The 19,698-nt window shown below is 46.1% G+C and overlaps 1 protein-coding gene across 1 annotated transcript; it reads right to left on the reverse strand.

The window, feature by feature from the left end:
• Positions 1-312: 312 nt before the first annotated feature.
• On the reverse strand, positions 313-8,508 carry LOC144105332 (TNF receptor-associated factor 6-like). Its single transcript, XM_077638469.1, has 2 exons — positions 8,273-8,508; positions 313-1,538 (listed from the first exon to the last, which is right to left on the reverse strand). The coding sequence occupies exons 1-2, from the start codon at positions 8,435-8,437 to the stop codon at positions 426-428; spliced, it is 1,278 nt and encodes a 425-aa protein (XP_077494595.1). The 5' UTR covers positions 8,438-8,508; the 3' UTR covers positions 313-425.
• Between the last annotated feature and the right edge of the window lie 11,190 nt (positions 8,509-19,698).

Below are 19,698 nucleotides of genomic sequence, written 5' to 3' on the forward strand. Positions count from 1 at the left end.
AAAGGCCGTGTTTTGAAGCACTGAGGCCGTTTTCTTTTCGTTACGCACGTCTATCCTTCTCATTCGCCATCACTACGATTTGTCAAACATTTTCTGTTTTCTATTCGGTGCGGCTGATACAGGGCCAATTACAGAAATCTAGTTATACGTGGTCAACCATAAGAAGTAAAAAAGTGCTTAAAAATAACCCAGATAGATATTCTTTATTTAGGACAACACGACACGTGGCTTTTTTGATATCAATTCAATTTCTTCATAATAGAGCAGACTAACAGAAAAAAACCCTACTAGGCGCGCTTATAAAAGAAATAGAATAGACGGACGAGGTTTCACATGCTGTATAGGTTGCGCATTTACAACTAAATGCTGTAATAGATTCCATAGAAAAGAAGTGGCTTCCACCAGACGCATTCTGCCAGCGAAGCTCACGGCAGCACTTCCAGTTTAATCCGAAGTGTGTCCTCGAACACGTAGCCGTTGTCCCTCATAACGCGAAGATTAAACGACGGAAATGGGAAAAAACCTGCTGGGTTACTTGATGTTGTAGGCTTTTGTACCTGTGCACGATCAGGGTGTGGCTTAATTTCAACGAAGAATCGCGCCACACCTTCTCGTGGGTGTATGACCCCCAGCCGTATTTTGTGCTGGAAGGGCCACTCAACAGCGTCGTCGTTGTCACCCTTCTGCAAGAGCATCCTTACATGAAGGTGCACTGATTGCCTATCCTTAATGAATTCCCCTCCAGGTATCATGCAGTAGCCACACAGGTACACCTGGTCGCTCTTGTACGCAGTCCAGCCTTTCTTCAGCGCTTTTTCTTCGAGTGATTTCACTCCTTTGACATCAAAGATCACATGCTTTCCTTGTGGTTCATCGAATCGAAGCAATTTCTTAACGCGGTCCAGAGTCTTTTCGCTATTCTCTAGAGTTTCAACCTTCTTTTCATGAATTGATGTTGCAATTTGCGAGCAATTGTCATAGATTTCTCGCGTTGCGGCCGCCAACTCATCCTTAATTTTTTCTTCCAGTGCCTTTATATTTCTAGAAATGTTTTGATTCCACGTTACCAACAGCTCTTTCAACTGCTCGTTATCACTGCCGATTTCACGCACACCTGATGTGACACTTTCTTGAATTTGACTCGTTACTTGCACCAGTTTTCCTCTGATAACTTCTTTAAAAGTGTTTGTCCCGAGAGAAATTTCGTTCAATTTACCATCATGGCATTCTATATCAGTAACTAACTGTCCTACATTCTTTCTCATTTCCATCGTCTCCTGCTCAATGACTCGTTGGAATGATGTTGAAGGAGCTGCGCCCTCCGTGTTGATCATCTGATGGCCAGACTCTGGTCCAAGAGGCGTCGACGGTGTTGCACAGTCCGATCTCAGGTGTGCGCACACATCGCTGCAAAGAACCGAGGCCAAACACTTGGGGCAAAGCACAGAGTGGTGTCGACATTCTCGCTGGACATGCTCGGAGAGCAGGGAAGCAGCCACCACAGTTCCACAGCCGTGTTTTGCGTTCCAGCATTTAACCTGCAATGAATAAAGCAAGGATGTTAAGAAAACTCTACCGGTTCTAATAACCTCGCGGCGGCTGTCCCCCATCTCATATTCCTAAAGATTGTTTCCTGTTGAACGTCGTCTCAGTTTCCTTTATTGAACTTCCTAGAGGAATTTTTCTTAGTATTCGAGTGTTGCTGTGCTTTGAAAACGAGTAATTGCGGCAACAGGTAATTTTGTAGGCATTCCGAGGGCGTCATTGTCATCGCCCCTCTTATGTGCCACTTGCAGGGAGATTCTGCTGAAGTCATCCAGTTTAGGAGTCAGTTTTCGGCGAGGTTTCACGGAAGATTGGCTTAAATGGCGCATTGCAGAAAACAGCACTGATACATGAACCTTGCTTGAAGAAATAACATTTTTTTTTCTCTGTCTAAAATTTCCTTACACGGTTTAGTCGTGTGCTATTCTCTTATGCCAACCGTAGTGCAGGGAGGCGATCAGCTGTAATCGCACTTTCGGTAAAATGATCCTTTTGACCTTAGCACCTTTCTGAGCCCATGCGGCATGTTGATGGCCCAAAAGTCCCGTGCACTGGTGCTACCGTAGCCTGAATGAAGTCAGTCTTACGGATATAACACAAGGATTCAGGTGACAATACTGATATAGGGCGCGTATACATATATATGTACACACCCCGAAAAAATCTATAATATGGTTATTCAATCCTTAAAGCAAGTCATTGAGCCTTGTATGAAATTCCGGAGTTAAGCAAGAAGCTTCTACATTTACTTATAAAAATAGCAAAGGATTTGTTGAAGTTGACGTCTATTTCAGAGCGGTTCAACAGTTTAGTGGACTGAAAAGTTATCGTTTGCCTACAGTAATTGGTTCGTACCTTGGGCGCTCTCCTTTTAAGATCGCGGATCGGGTATGTGCTCCTATGTTCTATCGGAGGGACATGCGGTTTATTTCGGAAGATCCATTGCAGTAGTTTGAAGTAATAAATCTTGTTTGCTTTTAGCAAACTGCATTTAATGAAAAGAGGCCTGTTCGCAGGTTTCGTCTATCGCCTTTGTAATTCTCACAGAAATGATTGAACTGCGTAGACCTGCCGACCCCAAGCAGCCTGAGCGAAGTTTGGTCAAGACAGCGGCCATCCCTTATGTCCATGGCGTCAGCCATCGGCTGAAAAAGATTGCGGGACGAGGCGGTGTGCGTGTAGTGTTTTCGGTAGCCAACAAGTTGCGCAGGTTGTGCAGGAAAGTAAACGGGGCAGAGAAAAAGCGGGAATCCTGCAGCACTAAGCACGTGACGCAATAGGTTGACTGCGAAAGCAAGGTGATCAATGAAATCCCTCTGTCATGCGGTGCCACTTATTTTGGCCAGACTGGCCGCTGCTTAAATGACAGATTAAGAGAGCACGCTAATGATGTCAGTGTAGGCAGAGGGACCACACTCGACAAGCATGTGACAACTTGCAAATGCACTCCCCAGTTCAACAAAAGCAAAGTGTTGCGCACGTACGCAAGCAAACAAAAACGAGAACTATACGAAGCTTTCGTCATCCACACGAGAGGTGACAAGTGCTTGAGCGTGCCATCTCTTCGCTTATCGACAAAACAGATAGCCTTTTTAGATATTGACCTGCAATAGTATCAATCTTATATTATGCTGTTCTTTTAGTTTTTTATGCGTACTTGCTGTATTTATTGCGCTCTCGCATGAAATACACCCATTTGTAAGTTCGGTGCTGTGTGTGTTGCTTCTCTCTATCTCGTCCCGTTTTTGGCGCTGTCTTCACTCTTGAATCATGAACTAACTGGCCGAACAATCCTCCCGTTTGCGGTACAATCTCTGTTGTTATTGTTCCTGCGCTGTTTTTGTCCGAGTATGTACCAACTCGCCGTGTTCCTTTTTATCCAGAATGTGATTTATTTCCGTGAAAATGAAAAAAAAATCGATTACTCTCGGTCGTGGGCAATGCGAAATGAAGAGAATACCCTTCCAAGCGGGGAAGATAAGCTGCCATTTTGCTGGTGCGGTCTATATTAAAGTTAGAATATCACTAATTCAATCTCAGGCACAGGGGTCTGAAAGATTGCGCAAAAGCGCCTTTCCGGGGGAAAGCTGTATTCAAGGTATGGTCATATTTTATTCTGCTAATCCTGTCTTAACAGAGCGCAATACGCGGGCAACTCAATAACCGGGCAACAACGCGTTAACGCGGCACCCTGATAGAGGGCACTACAGTAGAATGGAGTACAGCTTTTAATGCAGGAATGCATTTAACGGTGACATCTCCAACTAGCATTGCGTGTCCACAAAGGCTGCAGATTACCCATGGGTGCTGTATTTCAAATATTATCATGTCTTGTTATTGTCAGTATTCCTTTAAACGTCATCAGGTGAAGCAGTACTAACTGCGAACGCTTTTTTAATTACATAAAATAACGACATTGCGATGGCGAAAGATTATTAGTCTTGGATAATTTCTACCGATTGCGCCCCTGGCAACGTTTTTAAATAAGGACACTTGAAAAACTTGCCCCCGGGAGTCGGCCTCACTTCTGCTGCCGCTTTCGTCTCGAAGAGACGCGGGCGCCATCTCTAGGGTTTCGACAGTACCACCTGTCCAAGCTGCATGTAAATGATCCTTTTTTGACAGAACGGTCAAATGATATTTGTGAATTTTTTGAAACCAACCCTGATGTTGGGAGTGCTTTTTCAGTGGATGTTGTAGATTTGTTCTATTCAATCCCTCATGGCCCCTTGTTCTCCGCTGTTAGGGAATGTATTGAGGAAAATGACCCGATTTCTTTTCAGAACTAAGCCGGTATTTTCATAGAGGACTTTTTAACCTTATTACAGTTTTACCTGGAATCTACTTTTATCACTTTTGACCAGCAGTTTTTTCTGCAGAAATCAGGCATATGCATTGGGTCCTGTGTGGCACCGGTGCTATGTCACATCTTTTTATCTCATACTGACCAAGCTCTGCAGCAAGTTTTACCCATTGACAAGGTTTTTAAAGTATTTAGGTATGTTGATGATTTTATTATTGTTTTAACTAAAGAAGGCCTTTACAACCTTAAGAAAACGGTGGACAGTGTTTTATCTGCCTTTAGAGAGCATGGAAAAGGTCTGGAGTTCACACACGAACTACCTGCTCATGATTCATTACAGTTTTTAGACTTGAAAATTGAGTTCTGTGGTGATCGGGTCTGTTGGTCTTACTTTCCGCGTGCAAAGAAGCAGCTGCTACCTTTTGACTCCTGCCATTCCAAACTTGTTAAACGCGGGATTGCTTCGCTTTGCCTTGAATCCGCTCTCAAAAAGTCATGCCCTCACAAAATACGGGACAGTTTTTATAACCAATTGGCTAGGCTTTTTGCAGCCGGGTTCCCCCGTTCGCTCGTGACTGCGGTGGTTGAATGTCTCCTAAACAAGACAAAGAATGGTACTGGTAGAGCTAGGCCAGAGGTCCCTCGAGAAGATGTAAGACCAGTGGTGGTGCCATACGTGCATCGTGTGGCCCATAATTTGAAAAAAGTTGCCAGCCGCCATGCTGTACGGCTCGCCTTTTCGGCACCGAGAAAGCTAGGTGGCCTTTGCTCCCGTACTGATAAAGAGAACAGCAAGGAACGAGGCTGCGGAACAAAGCACAGGAGACCGTTCGTCAAATGTGCTGAAGGGGTGGTCTACGAAATCCCCCTGTCTTGCGGGCACTCCTACATAGGCCAGACTGGCAGGTGCCTGAATGAGCGAACGAGGGAACATGAGAGAAACGTAGAGCAGAAAAAGGAAGGCACACATCTAACTAAGCACATTAGTAAGTGCCCGTCCCGCAATTGTGAGCCTAGCTTCACTGATGTGCGCATTCTGGGCAAAAGCTGGAATACTAATGCTAGGGAGTTGATAGAAGCGTTTTCTATCAAAAAGAAAGGCGACCTGTGCGTAAGTGACACATCGATAGCATTGTACGACTGTGAAAAGAAATTCCTGGAGCGCGCCTTATCAAGTCGTACTTGAGCTTTAGGTGACCCATCTGCACATGTGACGACAAGCTATTTAAGTACGTTTCACGCATGCAATAAAATCAGTTGGAAGTTGGCGCTTCGTCCTGTCACCTACCCTATGTGTCTTGTCCTTTTTCGCGCCTAAAAACTATTTAATTATGAAGTACCACGTTAGTTTCTTCGTTTTTTCTTTGCCACCGTTACGCCCATTGGCTGCGCTTGGTCACGTGGAGAGTTTGCTCCGTAACTGGTCTACCGTAGTGTTCCTGTATATACTCCCTCAGGGAGCATAGACAGGACCGCTAGAATACCCTTGCTCGCGCACCGCATCCTGCGCGCCGGGTGCGGCTGCTGCAAGCCGCGCTCGTGCACGTATTGCAAAGGTGCGCTTTACGCCTGCGGTACGAGAGGCCAGGATGCTCAGGGTTGAGCTTTTGGCTGTAGATCTCGGCTGAAACTTAAAGGCGTTCTTTTCGCGGTTACACGCGGGAAAGTCAGATAAACCCGACGTGCCGCTTACCCCGTCGTAGTTTGGGTTTCACCCGTGTGTACTATGCGGCTGTGCAAAGCAGACTGCAAACTTCCTTATTGATTAGATCACTAAAGGTTGAGTGTCTTCGAATAAAACTAGGCAAAGCTTGAAAAGACACATGGTTTTGAACCGAAAAGCTTCACGGCGCTAGTCAACACCGCGCTTCACGCGAGCCGGCGTTTGTCGGAGCACGAGTGACGTCACGAACGGCGCCGGTGGCCGCCGCCGACTCCGTCGCCTGATGGCGCGTTCACATTTGGACATTCGGCGGTGAGAGCAGACGAAATCCGCCGCCGCCGAAAAGCTGCGTCGTTCACACTTCCCGGCCACCGCTTCTCCGCTCACCGTCCGTGCGCTGTCTGCTCACGGCATACACAGATATGGCTAGAGGTTAACCCATGCTGTCTACGCACCATAACCGTAAGCACGCTCACGTAAGCTAAATGCAGCTAATTTGCCGGCCGTTACACCATTTCTAGCATTCTCGCTTTTAAAGATAAGATTAGCCTAGTGTCGCCATCTCGTGGGTAGGACGGGAACTACTGTTGTCAACAAACCGACTCAACAAACGTCACCCAAAATAAAAGGATAAAGCAAATTTATCCCTCACAATTTTCTTAAGGGCGAGATGAGACGGAGCGAAAGAGCTCCGGAGCTTTTATGGGCATTTGAACGCGCTGAAAAAGGCAGTAACAGCGACGAATTCAGTCCGAAGCAAGGCGTCCCGCATCGAAGGACGCCGCCACGATTGTCGCCCAACTTCGTACTCGCCTGCCTATTGGCTGTCGAGATTCGGGAGATTTTTTTCCTGCGGCAGAATTCGTTCCTGTACCGATTGGGCTTTCCGCTCGGTATTTCGGCGGAATCTCTGCCGCGGCAGCTAATTCCACTGGCTCTCGCCGCCGAATGTCCAAGTGTGAACTCGCCATGACCTTTCGTTTCTCTCTCTCTCTTACTCCCTAGTCACTACTGCGCATGTGCCACTAGTAGCATCGAGCCACTGGTGTTCCGCCACTGCGAAGCGCCGCACCTTTAATCGAAAATCCAACTTTCAGTTCTCATTTTCTTCTTTCCCTCCCTCCTTTACCCCTTCCATTACGGTGCGGTTCGGTTGCCAACCGAGATATGTGATACTGTTACTGTGCCATTTCCTTTCCTCGGAAACCAAACGAAACAAGTGAGCCGACGGCGTTCATGTAGTTCATTGGCGTTGAGAGGCTCCGTGCGTCAGTGGAGACCTCAATCTCGCTTTCGCTTAGTATATCGTGGATTAGCTGAGCTAATCCACATTATTTTTTTTTTATTTTTCTTGCGGCATACGCACTTCAAAATTTTTTGTTCAGCCACTTTTCCTGTTTTAATGAGTCGTGATGAAAATATGATCGTACTGGTGGTTGAGGCATTTTCTATAGGTAAAGTGATCGGTACTGGGAGCACGGTAGCTTTACTTCTTGAATGCGTATCTGATACGCACGTGATAAGCTGTTTGCCGACGCGTCTTCTAAGTGCCCGGCTAAGGTTATGGTTACAAATGATACTAAGCCGTCTTGTTTCGTTAATACAAAAGGGACGAAGGCGCAATTTACCTTTGTAATGATTATAAATACGTTTCTGCACGCATGCTAGTCGCCGTCTGCTGACGCTCCTTAAACTGGAAGTAGACGACGCGCCCATGGGTCCGCTCTGCGCCCGGCTGCCATTGTCTAAAAACGTTGAGCAACGTTTTTAGATAACGTTGGATAAAATGAAAAAACAAATGTGGCACTGTCAAAATCGCAAAGGTTACGCTCACGTCTCTTAGATGAAAGCGGCAATCGAAGTGGGGCCGATTCACGGGGGCAAGTTATAGGCAAGTTTTTCAGCTGTCCTTATCTAAAAACGTTGGCCTCGGCGCCAAGGATTGCCGCCGCCACGCAGCCGCTCAAGCAGCAATCGAGGTGGCGGCGCTATTTTCACCACTCCTCCACGAGGTGACCGAAAATTCGGTATCTTGGGGCAGCACGCATGCATTCCTGCAGTGGAATAATATAGGCCTAGCACGTATTAGACCGCAAGTTTTTAGTAAACAATCAAAGTAACTCATTCCGTCGGTTCTTGCCTCTTTCAGTGTGTTTCGCTGTGAATTCTTTTCTAGACATTTTTAAGAGTTTTTCTTGCAAAAAAAAGGGAGCGGGGACGATGGTCTAAGACAAAAATAGGGAGGCAGCTTTGTGACTCACCTCTCGTCTCAAGAGCTGCTCTGGAGGAAGGTCCCTCCACTCGACGTCGTCTTCGTCGAGCCACTCATGGCCGTCGAGCGGACAAACGTGGGAGCCTTCTTGGTGACACTGCTCGTAGCAGCACTCGCACAGCACGTGCATGCAGGACAGCAACGCGGCCCTCATGCGCACCAGTCCGCAGGCACTGCACACCCTGTTCGTCGGAATGGCCTTCACGAAACTCAGAGGTCTCCAGTCGAGGTGCGGGCTGAAGCCGACCAGAGTGTATTCGGCAGCTGCAGAAGGCATCGCTCTTCACGCTCGCTCGCTGCTACGGCCCCTGAAAAAGTGCATTTTACCGCCCTTCCTCTGCGGGCTGTTATCTTTTCTTTTGTAGGCGGTCCTCAGGGCGACTATCACAGCGACGATCGCTGCCTTTCATGGAACGCATCGCCTGCTGGGCCCGTTTGGTTTTCGTTATCTTCCGTGCTGCATCCGCCAACTTCTTTAGAACCATAGCTCGCGGGTGTTTTTTTTTTTTTGTCTGAAGAAATTCAGATATTAAAATAGTTCTCTTCACCGCGTAACAGGCAGAAATGGAATTTTCGAGCGGATTACGAATTGAGACACCCGGTTTAAATCGTCACAGTTACGGAGTCAGTGGTAGGAAGCTCACTCTAGTTTCTATTTCAACTACATCAGCGCACCTGGCGCTCGACTAATGCTTGAAACCTAACTTCAATACAGTTGGTTAAGCTAAGTTGCGCGGGGTCCCAGATGGCAGACGCGTACTCTAACTTTGGCCGAATTAATGTTTTATAAGCAGGTAATTTAACTTGTGGTGAGACTAGACGTAAATTAGGTCGAAGGTAGCCGAGAGCTTTGTTGACATAGTTATTTAACCGAGTTATATCGGTAGACCAGTTAAGGGTACCCTACGGAAAGGAGAAATGTGATCGCACGGGAGTGTTTGAATTACCTGGCATGATCACGTGCCTCTGACGTCATGAACCGGTCGGTTAGGCTTAAATACTAGGCCACGCCGCCGCTCAATGGCGACACCGGCTATTCTGCGACAAGCGGCCTTTAACGCTGACGCGTTAAAAGCAAGATTGTTAGGTAGCGAGACGATGAGGAAAGGTGGGAGGCGCCGAAGTCGTAGCCAATGCAAAGGTGAAACCGTGGACTACTGTAAGGGGTCCAGGCACGTGCCCTCGAGTTCGGTCACGAGGGACCGAAGTACTTTCCAAGCAAGCAAGCGTTGGGGACAGCTTGAAAGTGTAGCTCTCCAAAGAATCGCGCAGAGCGCGCGCTCTCCCTAATTTCCACGCTAGTGATGACGTCACTGCTCTGTGGCGCTCCTAGGTGGCTTGAGCGGCAAGTAGAAACTTCTGCTGCTTTGCCAAGCAGGTGCGGTGCCTCATGCGATCTTTCGCTCACTGCACCGACTCCGCGATTCTAAGATATGGTACTCTTAAGGCCGTCTCGTTAATACGCGGTCATCTCTAGAAACATAGTTTAAACTTATTGCAGAGCTTATGAACCGAAGCCTCCATAGACAACCAAGATTCTCGGTAAGACACCGTGAGACGCATACGCCCGCCGTCTTTTTAGCAAGAGCATTGTGTGTAGATGTTCTGCAGCCCGAGATAGTAAAAACCCCACGGTTGCCTCTCTTTCCAGCATTTCTTCGGCGGGCCATTCTTTCCTCTCGACGTCTTCCTCCCCACATTTTTCGCCGTCCAGAGGACAGACTCGTAGACCAGTCTCTTCGCTCTGCTGGTAACAGGAGCCTCACAGCACGTGCATGCATGGAAGCCAGGTGGTCTTCCAGTAGACCAGACCACAGGCGCTGCGCACCCTGTTCCCTGGAATGGGCCTGACGAAATGCAGGGCCTCCTGTCCAGCTCTGCACCGAAACCGACCAGTGTGTAGGGCGCGCTTGCCGGAAGCATACCAGAATGCGTGCGCTTAAAATTGAGCCCTAAAGAAACTGTGGGGCCGTTCCGGTAAGACGCGCCCGTCACCCATTTATCTTGTAGCTCTTGAATCTTGTAGTTATAACCACTTGCTTTTCTGCGGCGCGTCTCTATTTCCTACGCTGATGTTGGCGCGTATCCAGGACAGTGGACGCCGTGGTGATCCTGTTGCCTAGCTTGCGTGGCTAGCTTGTAAAGCCTCTTGCGCGATTTAACACTAAATGTGCAGGTCTTTTAGATTCCATAGCCAACAGAACAGCAGTTATTGTTCTTGTGCCTGCTTTTCTTTGGGGGGTTCAGTCGCTTTGTGGCAGGAAATACGCATCACGGGAACAAGAAAATAATTAACAGGAAATTAATAAAACAGTGGAGGAGAATTGAATGTTTGAATGTTTACTGTTTAACGGATTCTCTCCGTGTACGCGCCGAGGTAAAGGCAAAAATGCCTGCAAAGCCTCTGCGCCCCTTCAGTTCAAGGCAGCATGACGTATCATTCACACACATATTTCCCAAACATATCTTTAATACACAGCAGACAGCAACGAAAAATGCTTAAAAGCACCGCTTTTTCTTGAACATGATAGATTTTGAAAAGGCAGAAGATACGTAAACAATAAGCATTATGTAACAACACAATTGGCTTAGATAAGAAGTCAACAAAGAAAAGTAAACCATAGAAATCACTGGTCCGAAAATGAATAGCATATGCAGTAAATAGATCAGTACATACAAACATTTCAGAAAAGAACAAAGTTTAGAGACACTAAAGGTTTGCCATGATGGTAGGATGGTATAGCTTTAGTGGGATAACGCAATTATGTGCGGAATTGGTGATTTTTGACTTTGCATTCATAGATTCGTGGGAGTCTTTCATACTACTCCTGTCTCAGTGGGGCAGCTGTTAAGTCACGACCTGCGATGGCAGGTGATGCCATCGGTGTTGCTTGTAGGACCCAGGTTGCACCTGCTGGGCGACTTCTCGCGACCAATCATTAATTTCATTGCCACGTGCCAAGGCGCGCAGTTGGCTCACAATCCAGTGGGCAGGTTGTGACGACGCCACAAAGTCACGTGACCTTCGCTGCGCAACTATGTTGCTTCTCCGGAGATCTTTCCCTCACAATGCCGACACCGGTCCTGCGTAGCGGAGCATCTAACGCCATTGAGTTAAAACTTCATGCGAGAAAGCGTTCATAATAATACGATTTACCTCCGATGATGATTTTGATGTTTGTACTGTAATGCAGGCTTTCACTCTAAGACAAATCTTTACTGGCTTTCCAAATCTTTATCTCTCTTTAGTATTTTTATGAACATCTTGTTTACTCTAGTCATATTGCATTTACTTTTACATTCCATCAACAATTGTTAATTCAAACTTGGTAGAATGTTACTTCCTTGTATGTACTGGTTTAGTGATTTTAATAATATAGCGCGAGCGTCGACCAAACTGCTGGTCAGCGCCTTTTAACGGCGACAAGCGTACAATGAGACAAGATTTCACTCACGCCCGCGAAGGGAGAGCGTCGGCTACTACGCTGTTGCTATCACGAGGACGCAAACCCTGGCACAATATCTCTTCGCAAAAAACCGGCGGGCAGTAGAGCACATGTGCTTGGCTAATATGTGACACTGAGACATGCTTTCCTTCTTTTTTTTTTTCCTATCACGGAAGGCCATGCCGGCGAAAAGAGTTAAGAAAAAATAAAAGGAAGGAAATACAGCAGCATGTGGAAATGATTGCCTCGAGTGCGAACCTGCTGATTCGAGCAGCCTCTGCGAGGCTTGAACGCGATAAAAGGGGCACCAAACAGCTCTTTAATCAGTCTTTAAGTGTCGAGACGGTATTTAAAGAAAGCATCGCAGCTTTCAAACGTCTCAGTGTCACTTCTTAGTCATGCACGTAAGCTCTGCTGCCCGCCGGTTTTTTGCGAACAGATATTGTGGCAGGGCGTGTATGCTCGTGATAAGAACAGTGTAGCAGACGAGGCTCTCCCTTCGTGCGCGTGCGCGAACTCTCGCCGCGTTGCACGCTTATCGCCGTTATAAGGAGCTTACACGCAGTTTGGTCGACGCTCGCCCTGCATTATTAAATATCAGGAAGGCTGTACACCTGTCAGTAAAAAGTTACTAGTAAATAATTTTTAAAATGTATGCACAGTTGTTAATACAATGTTAGTAGAATGCACTTCTCTGTATATACTCCTGTCAGTACCAAGCTACTAGAAATATATTGGTGCAGTCTGACATATTGAGAGCAATAAATGAACAAACTGCATGATGTTTAAGGTCATTAAAACAATCTTGTTCGCAAAACCGTGAAGACTTTTTACGTGAGTGCGTTTCGAAATGTGTCGCAATATGCAACAACTTCACTAAATCGAAGGGCGTCCACTTATTCGTAGCAAACGTGTTTCGAATCAAATCGAACTACGCAAAAACAGTTTAAAACAGAAGATATTCTATTTTAATAATTTTTTCTTACACCTTTTATGTACTGTTGTGATTAGAAGTATACTAGAAAGTGAGAAAACAATTCTGGTCATGCGAATAAATGCCTAAAATAATAACGTACTGTTGCCGAGCACTTCAAAGCCGTTAAAGCAACCTTGAACAAGAAACAAAGATTAGCAATCACATTCGTTTAGGTGAGCATTTTTTATTAACATCTCTTTATAGGAAGTTGATACAATTTTTTGTGCTGCTTTCTATGTACTGCTGTCATTAGATATACACTAGAAACCGAGGCAAAGTTTTCATCATGCCAATCAAGACTTAAGTTAATCAAGTACTCACGTCTAACATATAAAAGCGACTAAGGCAACCTTGAATGCGATACAAATATCAAGAGTCGCATTCTCTGAGCCGTGCATATTGTATTAACATTTGTTGACTCAAATTTAATAGAATTTTCTTAGGCTTCCTATGTCTGCTGTCAGTTGAAATATACTAGAAACCACAACAACGTTTTCATCATGCCAATAAATGCTTAAATTTATCAAGTATTCTATCCTAACATCTAACGCGGCTAAAACAACCTTGAACGCGAAACACAAATCAGCAGTCACATTCACTTTAGCGAGCATACCCTATTAGCATTTGTTGACAGAGAGTTAGTACAGTTTTTTTTAATCTTTTACGTGCACTGCTGTCAGTATAGACACACTGGACCCCGGGAGAAGGTTTTTATTATGCGAATAAATACCTTAATTTCAGGTAGTTTGACGAGTTACCAGCACTGTAGAGTTTGCTTTGCTGAAAGCTTCTCGAAAGCGCATGCATTTTGGCGCAATGTTGCGAAAATTTAATGCATTTTTCGAAATTCTAAAAACTGATATCGATATTAATTACTAAGGTCTACACCTCTCTCGATATTTACGGAGACTAACAGTAATACCTAAAAAGTTAACTCTTGAAAATTACTTAACCAGCCTGCTAGTTGGCACGCCTTAGCTGCATTCCGATGTGCCACGCCACAGACAATGATATACCGATAAAAGCTCGCTGGTGACTCAAAAAGCCTATTTTTAAAAATTGTGCAAATTCTTAAGTGAAGCGCCTTGCATATATTGTGGTGCGGACGTGAGGCAGGACCGAGGATCGCGAAAGGCAGGGGCCAAAATTAATCAAGGTAACACACAAACGACTGCGTTAGCGAGACTGCCAGCTGACCTCGCTCGGGCAAAGAGCGTGCAAGGTGTCCAATGGTGTGTTTTACACACACAGAAAACAGAGGAGATGCGGCAGCGCTGCCGTGCTTACATCAAGTTTCGCATGTCACTCTACAACAGCGCGCTGACGCGGGAGTTCCTAAGGTGTACACACGTGCAGTAAATACCATGCGCCAAGCTGCGCAGAGTACAGTAAACCATGCAATACGCGAAAATAAAAACCCCAAACCGGTGGAGTTGGCCAACGTTATCATCATTCCTGATTCTTCGACTCAGTTACGAGGAACTATAGGTAAAGACCATGGAGGAAAAAATAAACCAAGGAGGGAGCTCTCTTCGACAGCCTTGAAGCCTAGTCATAAAAAGTAACAACGATAGAGATGGTCCCCCACATGATCACGCCAGGTGATAGCGGGCGGTGATATCAATCCCCGCTGCTCTCGAGCATGCGGCGATCAGCGCGGCAAATTTACCAACTGTTGACATTCCTAGGTCTGTATACGCCGGTGCCATGGGCCGCGCAGAGGCGCGCACTAAAACATACCAACTCCAATACATTAGCGACTGACTCGGAGAGCGAAAAAGGGGGAGCGGCTTGGCTTGCGAAGGCTGCCCTCTTCCCGTCGCACTTCCTCCTCAGTTTCTTTAGAGCGAAAGCTCTACTCCTGCTGCAAAAAGGTCAAGGTCATGTGGCTATGAAATTTGACCTTCAGAACAGGAGGAGCGGAGGGATGGCCCTGACGTCATGCCACGTAACTCGCCACGCCTCGCCACAGCTGCGCGCGTTGAGCTTTCGGCGCTCGGTCGCCTCGCAACTGTCGAATCACGTGACTCGCTGCGCCTCGCCACAGCTGCGTATGCGAAGACGACGGCACTTTCGCAATTACCAGAAGTCGCGTGAAGCGCAGTTCGCTATATAAAAGCATATGGCGTGTGCTTACTTTCGCACAAAGTCATGGATGAGCAACATGCCGAAACTGGTGCTTCAGCGATGTATCCGCGCGGTCAAGCGAACTCTGATGGATTTTACGATATGGAAAGGCGTCAGATTGGATCTGCATGCTTAACTGCGCTGTCGCTCGTCTTACTAAGTTCACCCGGATAAAACGACTGATAATTTTTTTCCTCCGTGCTATAGGCAAAGCCTCAGAACTAGATAGACAGTGCAGCCGTGCAGCGGCTGCGGCTTTGCGCATCTCCTCTCCCCCGTCTCCTGTAGCTGCCCGCTTTCCAAAGCTTTCGCTCGCAGCGCCGCTAGAAACAGGCGCTCCTCAGTAGTCACATGTTTTTACCCGCCTCTTTATCGGTCCGCTGGCTTTGTAACTCAAAACAAATTATTTCGTCGTTTTATGCAGAAAGCACGCGACGCAATGAACGTTACCCATTCTTTTTGAAAGCGCTTAACATTAGACGACTTCAGTGCCGCTTTTTCGTTCGCCGGTGGTGAGATTAAGCGCTCTATGCATATATCCGCCTAGCGCAGCACTTCCTCTTATGGTACACTGTAACACAGTCTTTGTGGCGCATTGCGACGGTTGTATCAGCACTGACTTTTTCCAGCTTGTTTTTATGTAATGTGCGGCCCGGTTAGTGTTGCGGTAATGTGACTGAACTCAAAAGGTGACATGGCACCTGCGCTGCAGAAGACGTTCTCACACGGATGGAGTCCTCAAAAGCTGCTCGGGTGTACTGCCCCGAACATCACGCAGGAGCGGCCGGCGCCCGACGCCCTATGAAATAAACAGCTTGCCGCGACTGCTGATGAACGTAAGTACTGTTCTCGAAAATGAACTAAGCGATGTGTCTGAGAGGGGGGGGGGGGGGGATGAAAAAGGTCGGCGAATGTACTTAGTACCAGCACGACGCGATCGTTTGAAGAAAAAAAGGTGCTCTGACACGCTTGCGCCCCAACTATGCAGCTTTGAGACCCGCCGCGTTGCGCTCTTTGCATCAACTCCATTACGAACAAGTTACGTTATAGAATTTGATTCGACCCTGAGAACTATTCGTCATTCCGACTGCGCAGTAGTAGCGCTTGAAAATTAGACCTTCGGAACGGAAACTACCTATAGCCGCTTGCGACTTTTGATTCCACTGCGTGAGGTTCTACTGCATATGGCGCTCTAAATATTGCAAGTTTGATGTGAACCAGTGATGTGATTCGTTACAGCAGAAATCGTCGAATGTGCAATACATACTTGAATATGAGCGCTCAAGAGAAAGACACTGCCTTAGAAGCACAGGTTTGGCTCGCGTCAACATTCCGTTGCACACCAGCTAATACTTGCATTACATGGTTTGGTTTTTCAGGGTTTACCGTCCCAAAGCGACTCAGGCTATGAGGGATGTCGTAGTGAAGGGCTTCGGAGATATCGACCACCTGGGGTTCCTTCACGTGCACTGACATCGCACATCACACGGGCCTCTAGAATTTCGCCTCCATCGAAATTCGACCACCGCGACCGGGATCTAACCCGAGTCTTTCGGGTCAGCAGCAGAGCGCCATATCCACTGAGCCACTGCGGCGGCTTCTTGCTTGCCCGTCATGAAAAGCCGTGAAGCTTATATTGCAGCTATGAAGAATAAAGGCGTTTGTACCATCTGCCATGAAGGTTTCGGAGTTTATTTTTTTTCAGACTCCGTTTTTCACAATTGACTACACTGTACAGTTGAATGTATTTTGCATCCTAAATATTCGTGCATTGTTGTTTTTGATGATACGGACATTCAGTTGCTGACTGCATTGCACTAGCTGAGTCTACGTCAACAAATATTGTCATGACAACAAACAGACCCCCCTGCTTTACCTGAGCCGACGCATTTGATATTGTCCTCCTCGCGAGCCATCAAGGCTAGAAAAAAGCTGCGCAAATCACTTGATTTCCTTTCATGACGCACTCATTGCTGCAATCAATGAGATGTAATTGCCTAACGAATAACCTCAGTACTCATTCTTGTCTTCCTTTGGAACAGATTTTTTTATGTACTTGTTTTTCCTGTATTCATAACTTACGCACAAACGCAGGCCCCAGCACTGTAGTCGTGTGCTGCGGGACAAATCAACAACTATCCGTCCAGCTGTTGTATTAGCGGCACATTGCTGAGGCTTTTATCGCTCGTAGGTCTGTGTGGCTTTACATCAGTACGACCAGCGTATCTAATGCAGTGTTTGTCTGAATAGTCGGATTTACTTGCTTTAGAGCGGGCCACTCGAGCAATCTTCCAAACTAGCTGACCTCTTTACAATTTGTTCTTCAATTTTGCCCGCCAAACCTACAATGGCTCCAAATTGTGCTCCAATATCTGCAAATAAATAACTACAATGGACAAAAAGGGAAGTTATGTTTTCCTAGCTGCTGTAAGAGAAACAAATGTGCGCAAATTATATTGCCATGTGTTTGCGCTACCGCTTTTGAGAATTAAAGCTGTCTGACATTGTGTACAGACCTGTCAAGGACCACATGGAATAATTTTCACATATGGTGGTAGGAAAATAATCTTAGGCAAAACATGTTAATGTCGATTAAAATGAATATCAGTCTTCCAATTTGGGGGTAGATTTGAGAGCAACAGCATCTCGTAGCGTTTCCGTGTTCAATGAGGCTTTGCCTTTATTTCTAATCTTGGGACTGCTGCTTATGCTCTAAGCCAGCAACCTTTTCAAACTCGTTCGGACTGCTGCGTTTTAGGGCACAGTTAGCTGATTGTTGCCTCTGCTTGTTTTATCGTAAAATAAGTCTGTATAACAGTATACCTCGAATTATTTTCTTGTGCACCTCTCTTGCTGCTGCATTCTGCTATAACATAGAGCACGAACCTGTTGGTGCTGGTAATGCGAACATCTCATGACGAGGATGCTACCGCTTCTCGCTGGTGATGCAGACAAGTAGCGACCAGGATATTAACCGATATTGCGAACAAGTCGCAGGAGAGCGCACCTGATAGCGCATGAACCAGGCCACTTCAGTACCCTCGTGGTAATGTGTCTATTAAAATCAGCTCAAAGCTAGACATCTATACCGTTGTGGACTTTAAGCATGCGTTTAGCCCCGGTTTGCCGGTGACATCGCGAGTGTTTGCGCTCCTTAATGTTGGTCTTAACACATTGCAAACACGTTATCACAGTGAGGGATATTTTGGATATGCTAGAGAGACAAGGAGTCACATTATTAGAAACGGTGATTCCAAATGTGCATATTATAGCGCTGTGAATGAGCTTGGCGCATGCTAGCCTTAGTTGCCGATATGGCATAAAACTCAACAGAATAGATAGAGTGCTTTCAACTATTAAAAAAACTGCATGCAGCTATGATGCTTGACGAAGTAAAAGCCCGCATTCAGCTACGTTGAACAATTGACATATCTGCAATTCTAAGCTGCTCTAATGATTATGATGATGATGTTGATGTGTATCCAACTAGACGACTCGAATCACATGGAAAGCCAGAATCTTTGTAATGTCCTTCTGGAGGTGTTGTGCTAGCATGGCCGCCACGAACACCACGCCGGAGCACACTAGGGCACGCCAGGACGGCGGACTGAAGAGAGAAGGACACGGACGCAGACGCGACGTTGACAGTCCCTTGTGTTGAGAAAGCGGCGCTTTAAACAGACTGAGTGCCGCTTATACAGCGCCCCCTTAGGCGAGTAGTAACCTTTAGTCTCGAAACCGAAACCACGGTTTAACAGGAGTGTTCTAAAATTTTATTTTTTATCAACTACTGATCGGTGCTTGTAATTCACACCATTCAGAAATGTTCAAACCTCGCCCCCCTCATGAATATTTTTTTGTGCGACAAAAATATTTCAGGACAGCATTGCGATCGTGGTGGTGAGTTTTCAGGATTTTTTTCAACAAATCTGAGATGGTCGAGCGTAACGTACGGGTCGGTTTGGCATGGAGTGATCCTTATGTCTCGACCTTAATGTGCACAACTGAATTCCGAAGTCCTGCTTAAAATAACCTGCACTGTAGCACAAAACAATTACAATAAAACATTCCTCGTTTCCATTGCGGATACGCGAACTGCTTACTAGAGTTAAACAAGAAGTAGCTCGATGCAGTCAAGTTCGTGAAAGCCAGGATTTCGGGCAATACGATAAATAAGCTGCCATTCGGTAAGCTTTTTTAACCATCGAACCACCGTGAAAAACTGAGCATTGACCGGAATATTAAGTGCTCAGTATGACCAGTAGTGATTTTGAAATTGCTCTTCCTGCTAAATTTTATCAGACCGAAATGTTAGCGTTCTGCGAGAAATCATACACGTGTAAATGTTTTTTCCCTAATGGGTCTGGCTCACCCACAAAGGCAACGTGAGCATGAAATGCAGCATGCGTCTCGTGAACTATATGTTTTTTTTGTTTTTTTTCCTCCACGACCGAAGCGGTTACCAGCGGCAGTTTACCACCTGCTGCATTGCGTTTTCCGATACAGACGCTGAAGTACATGCCACTGACAAAGCAAAAAAAGAACAAATTGAACATAATGTGAAGTTACTTTTCACTGTAAACTTCTTTTAAAGGCTGCCTTATGAAGCACTCCTGCCGTTTCTTTTATTGTTACGCACCGTCTATCCTTCTCACTCGCATACACTTCGATTTTTCAAACATTTTCTGTTTTCTATTCGGCGCGGGTCACACAGGGCTATTTACAGAAAACTAGTTATACATGGTCAAACATATCAAGTAAAGAAAGGGTTTAAAATAACCCAGATAGATATTCTTTACTTAGGACAATGTGTCGCTTGGCTTTTTTGCAATCCAATTTCTTCATAATAGAGCCGACTAACAGAAA

Source organism: Amblyomma americanum, chromosome 9 (genome assembly GCF_052857255.1).
Source record: "Amblyomma americanum isolate KBUSLIRL-KWMA chromosome 9, ASM5285725v1, whole genome shotgun sequence".
NCBI classification, from domain to species: domain Eukaryota; kingdom Metazoa; phylum Arthropoda; class Arachnida; order Ixodida; family Ixodidae; genus Amblyomma; species Amblyomma americanum.

Bases quoted from the DNA above. Each gene is read 5' to 3' on its own strand.
- LOC144105332 (XM_077638469.1), bottom strand. From the start codon at position 8,437: ATGAGGGCCGCGTTGCTGTCCTGCATGCACGTGCTGTGCGAGTGCTGC. The intron at 1,539-8,272 runs GTGAGTCACAAA...TATTCATTGCAG, and splicing joins AGCAGCTCTTGAGACGAGAG to GTTAAATGCTGGAACGCAAA.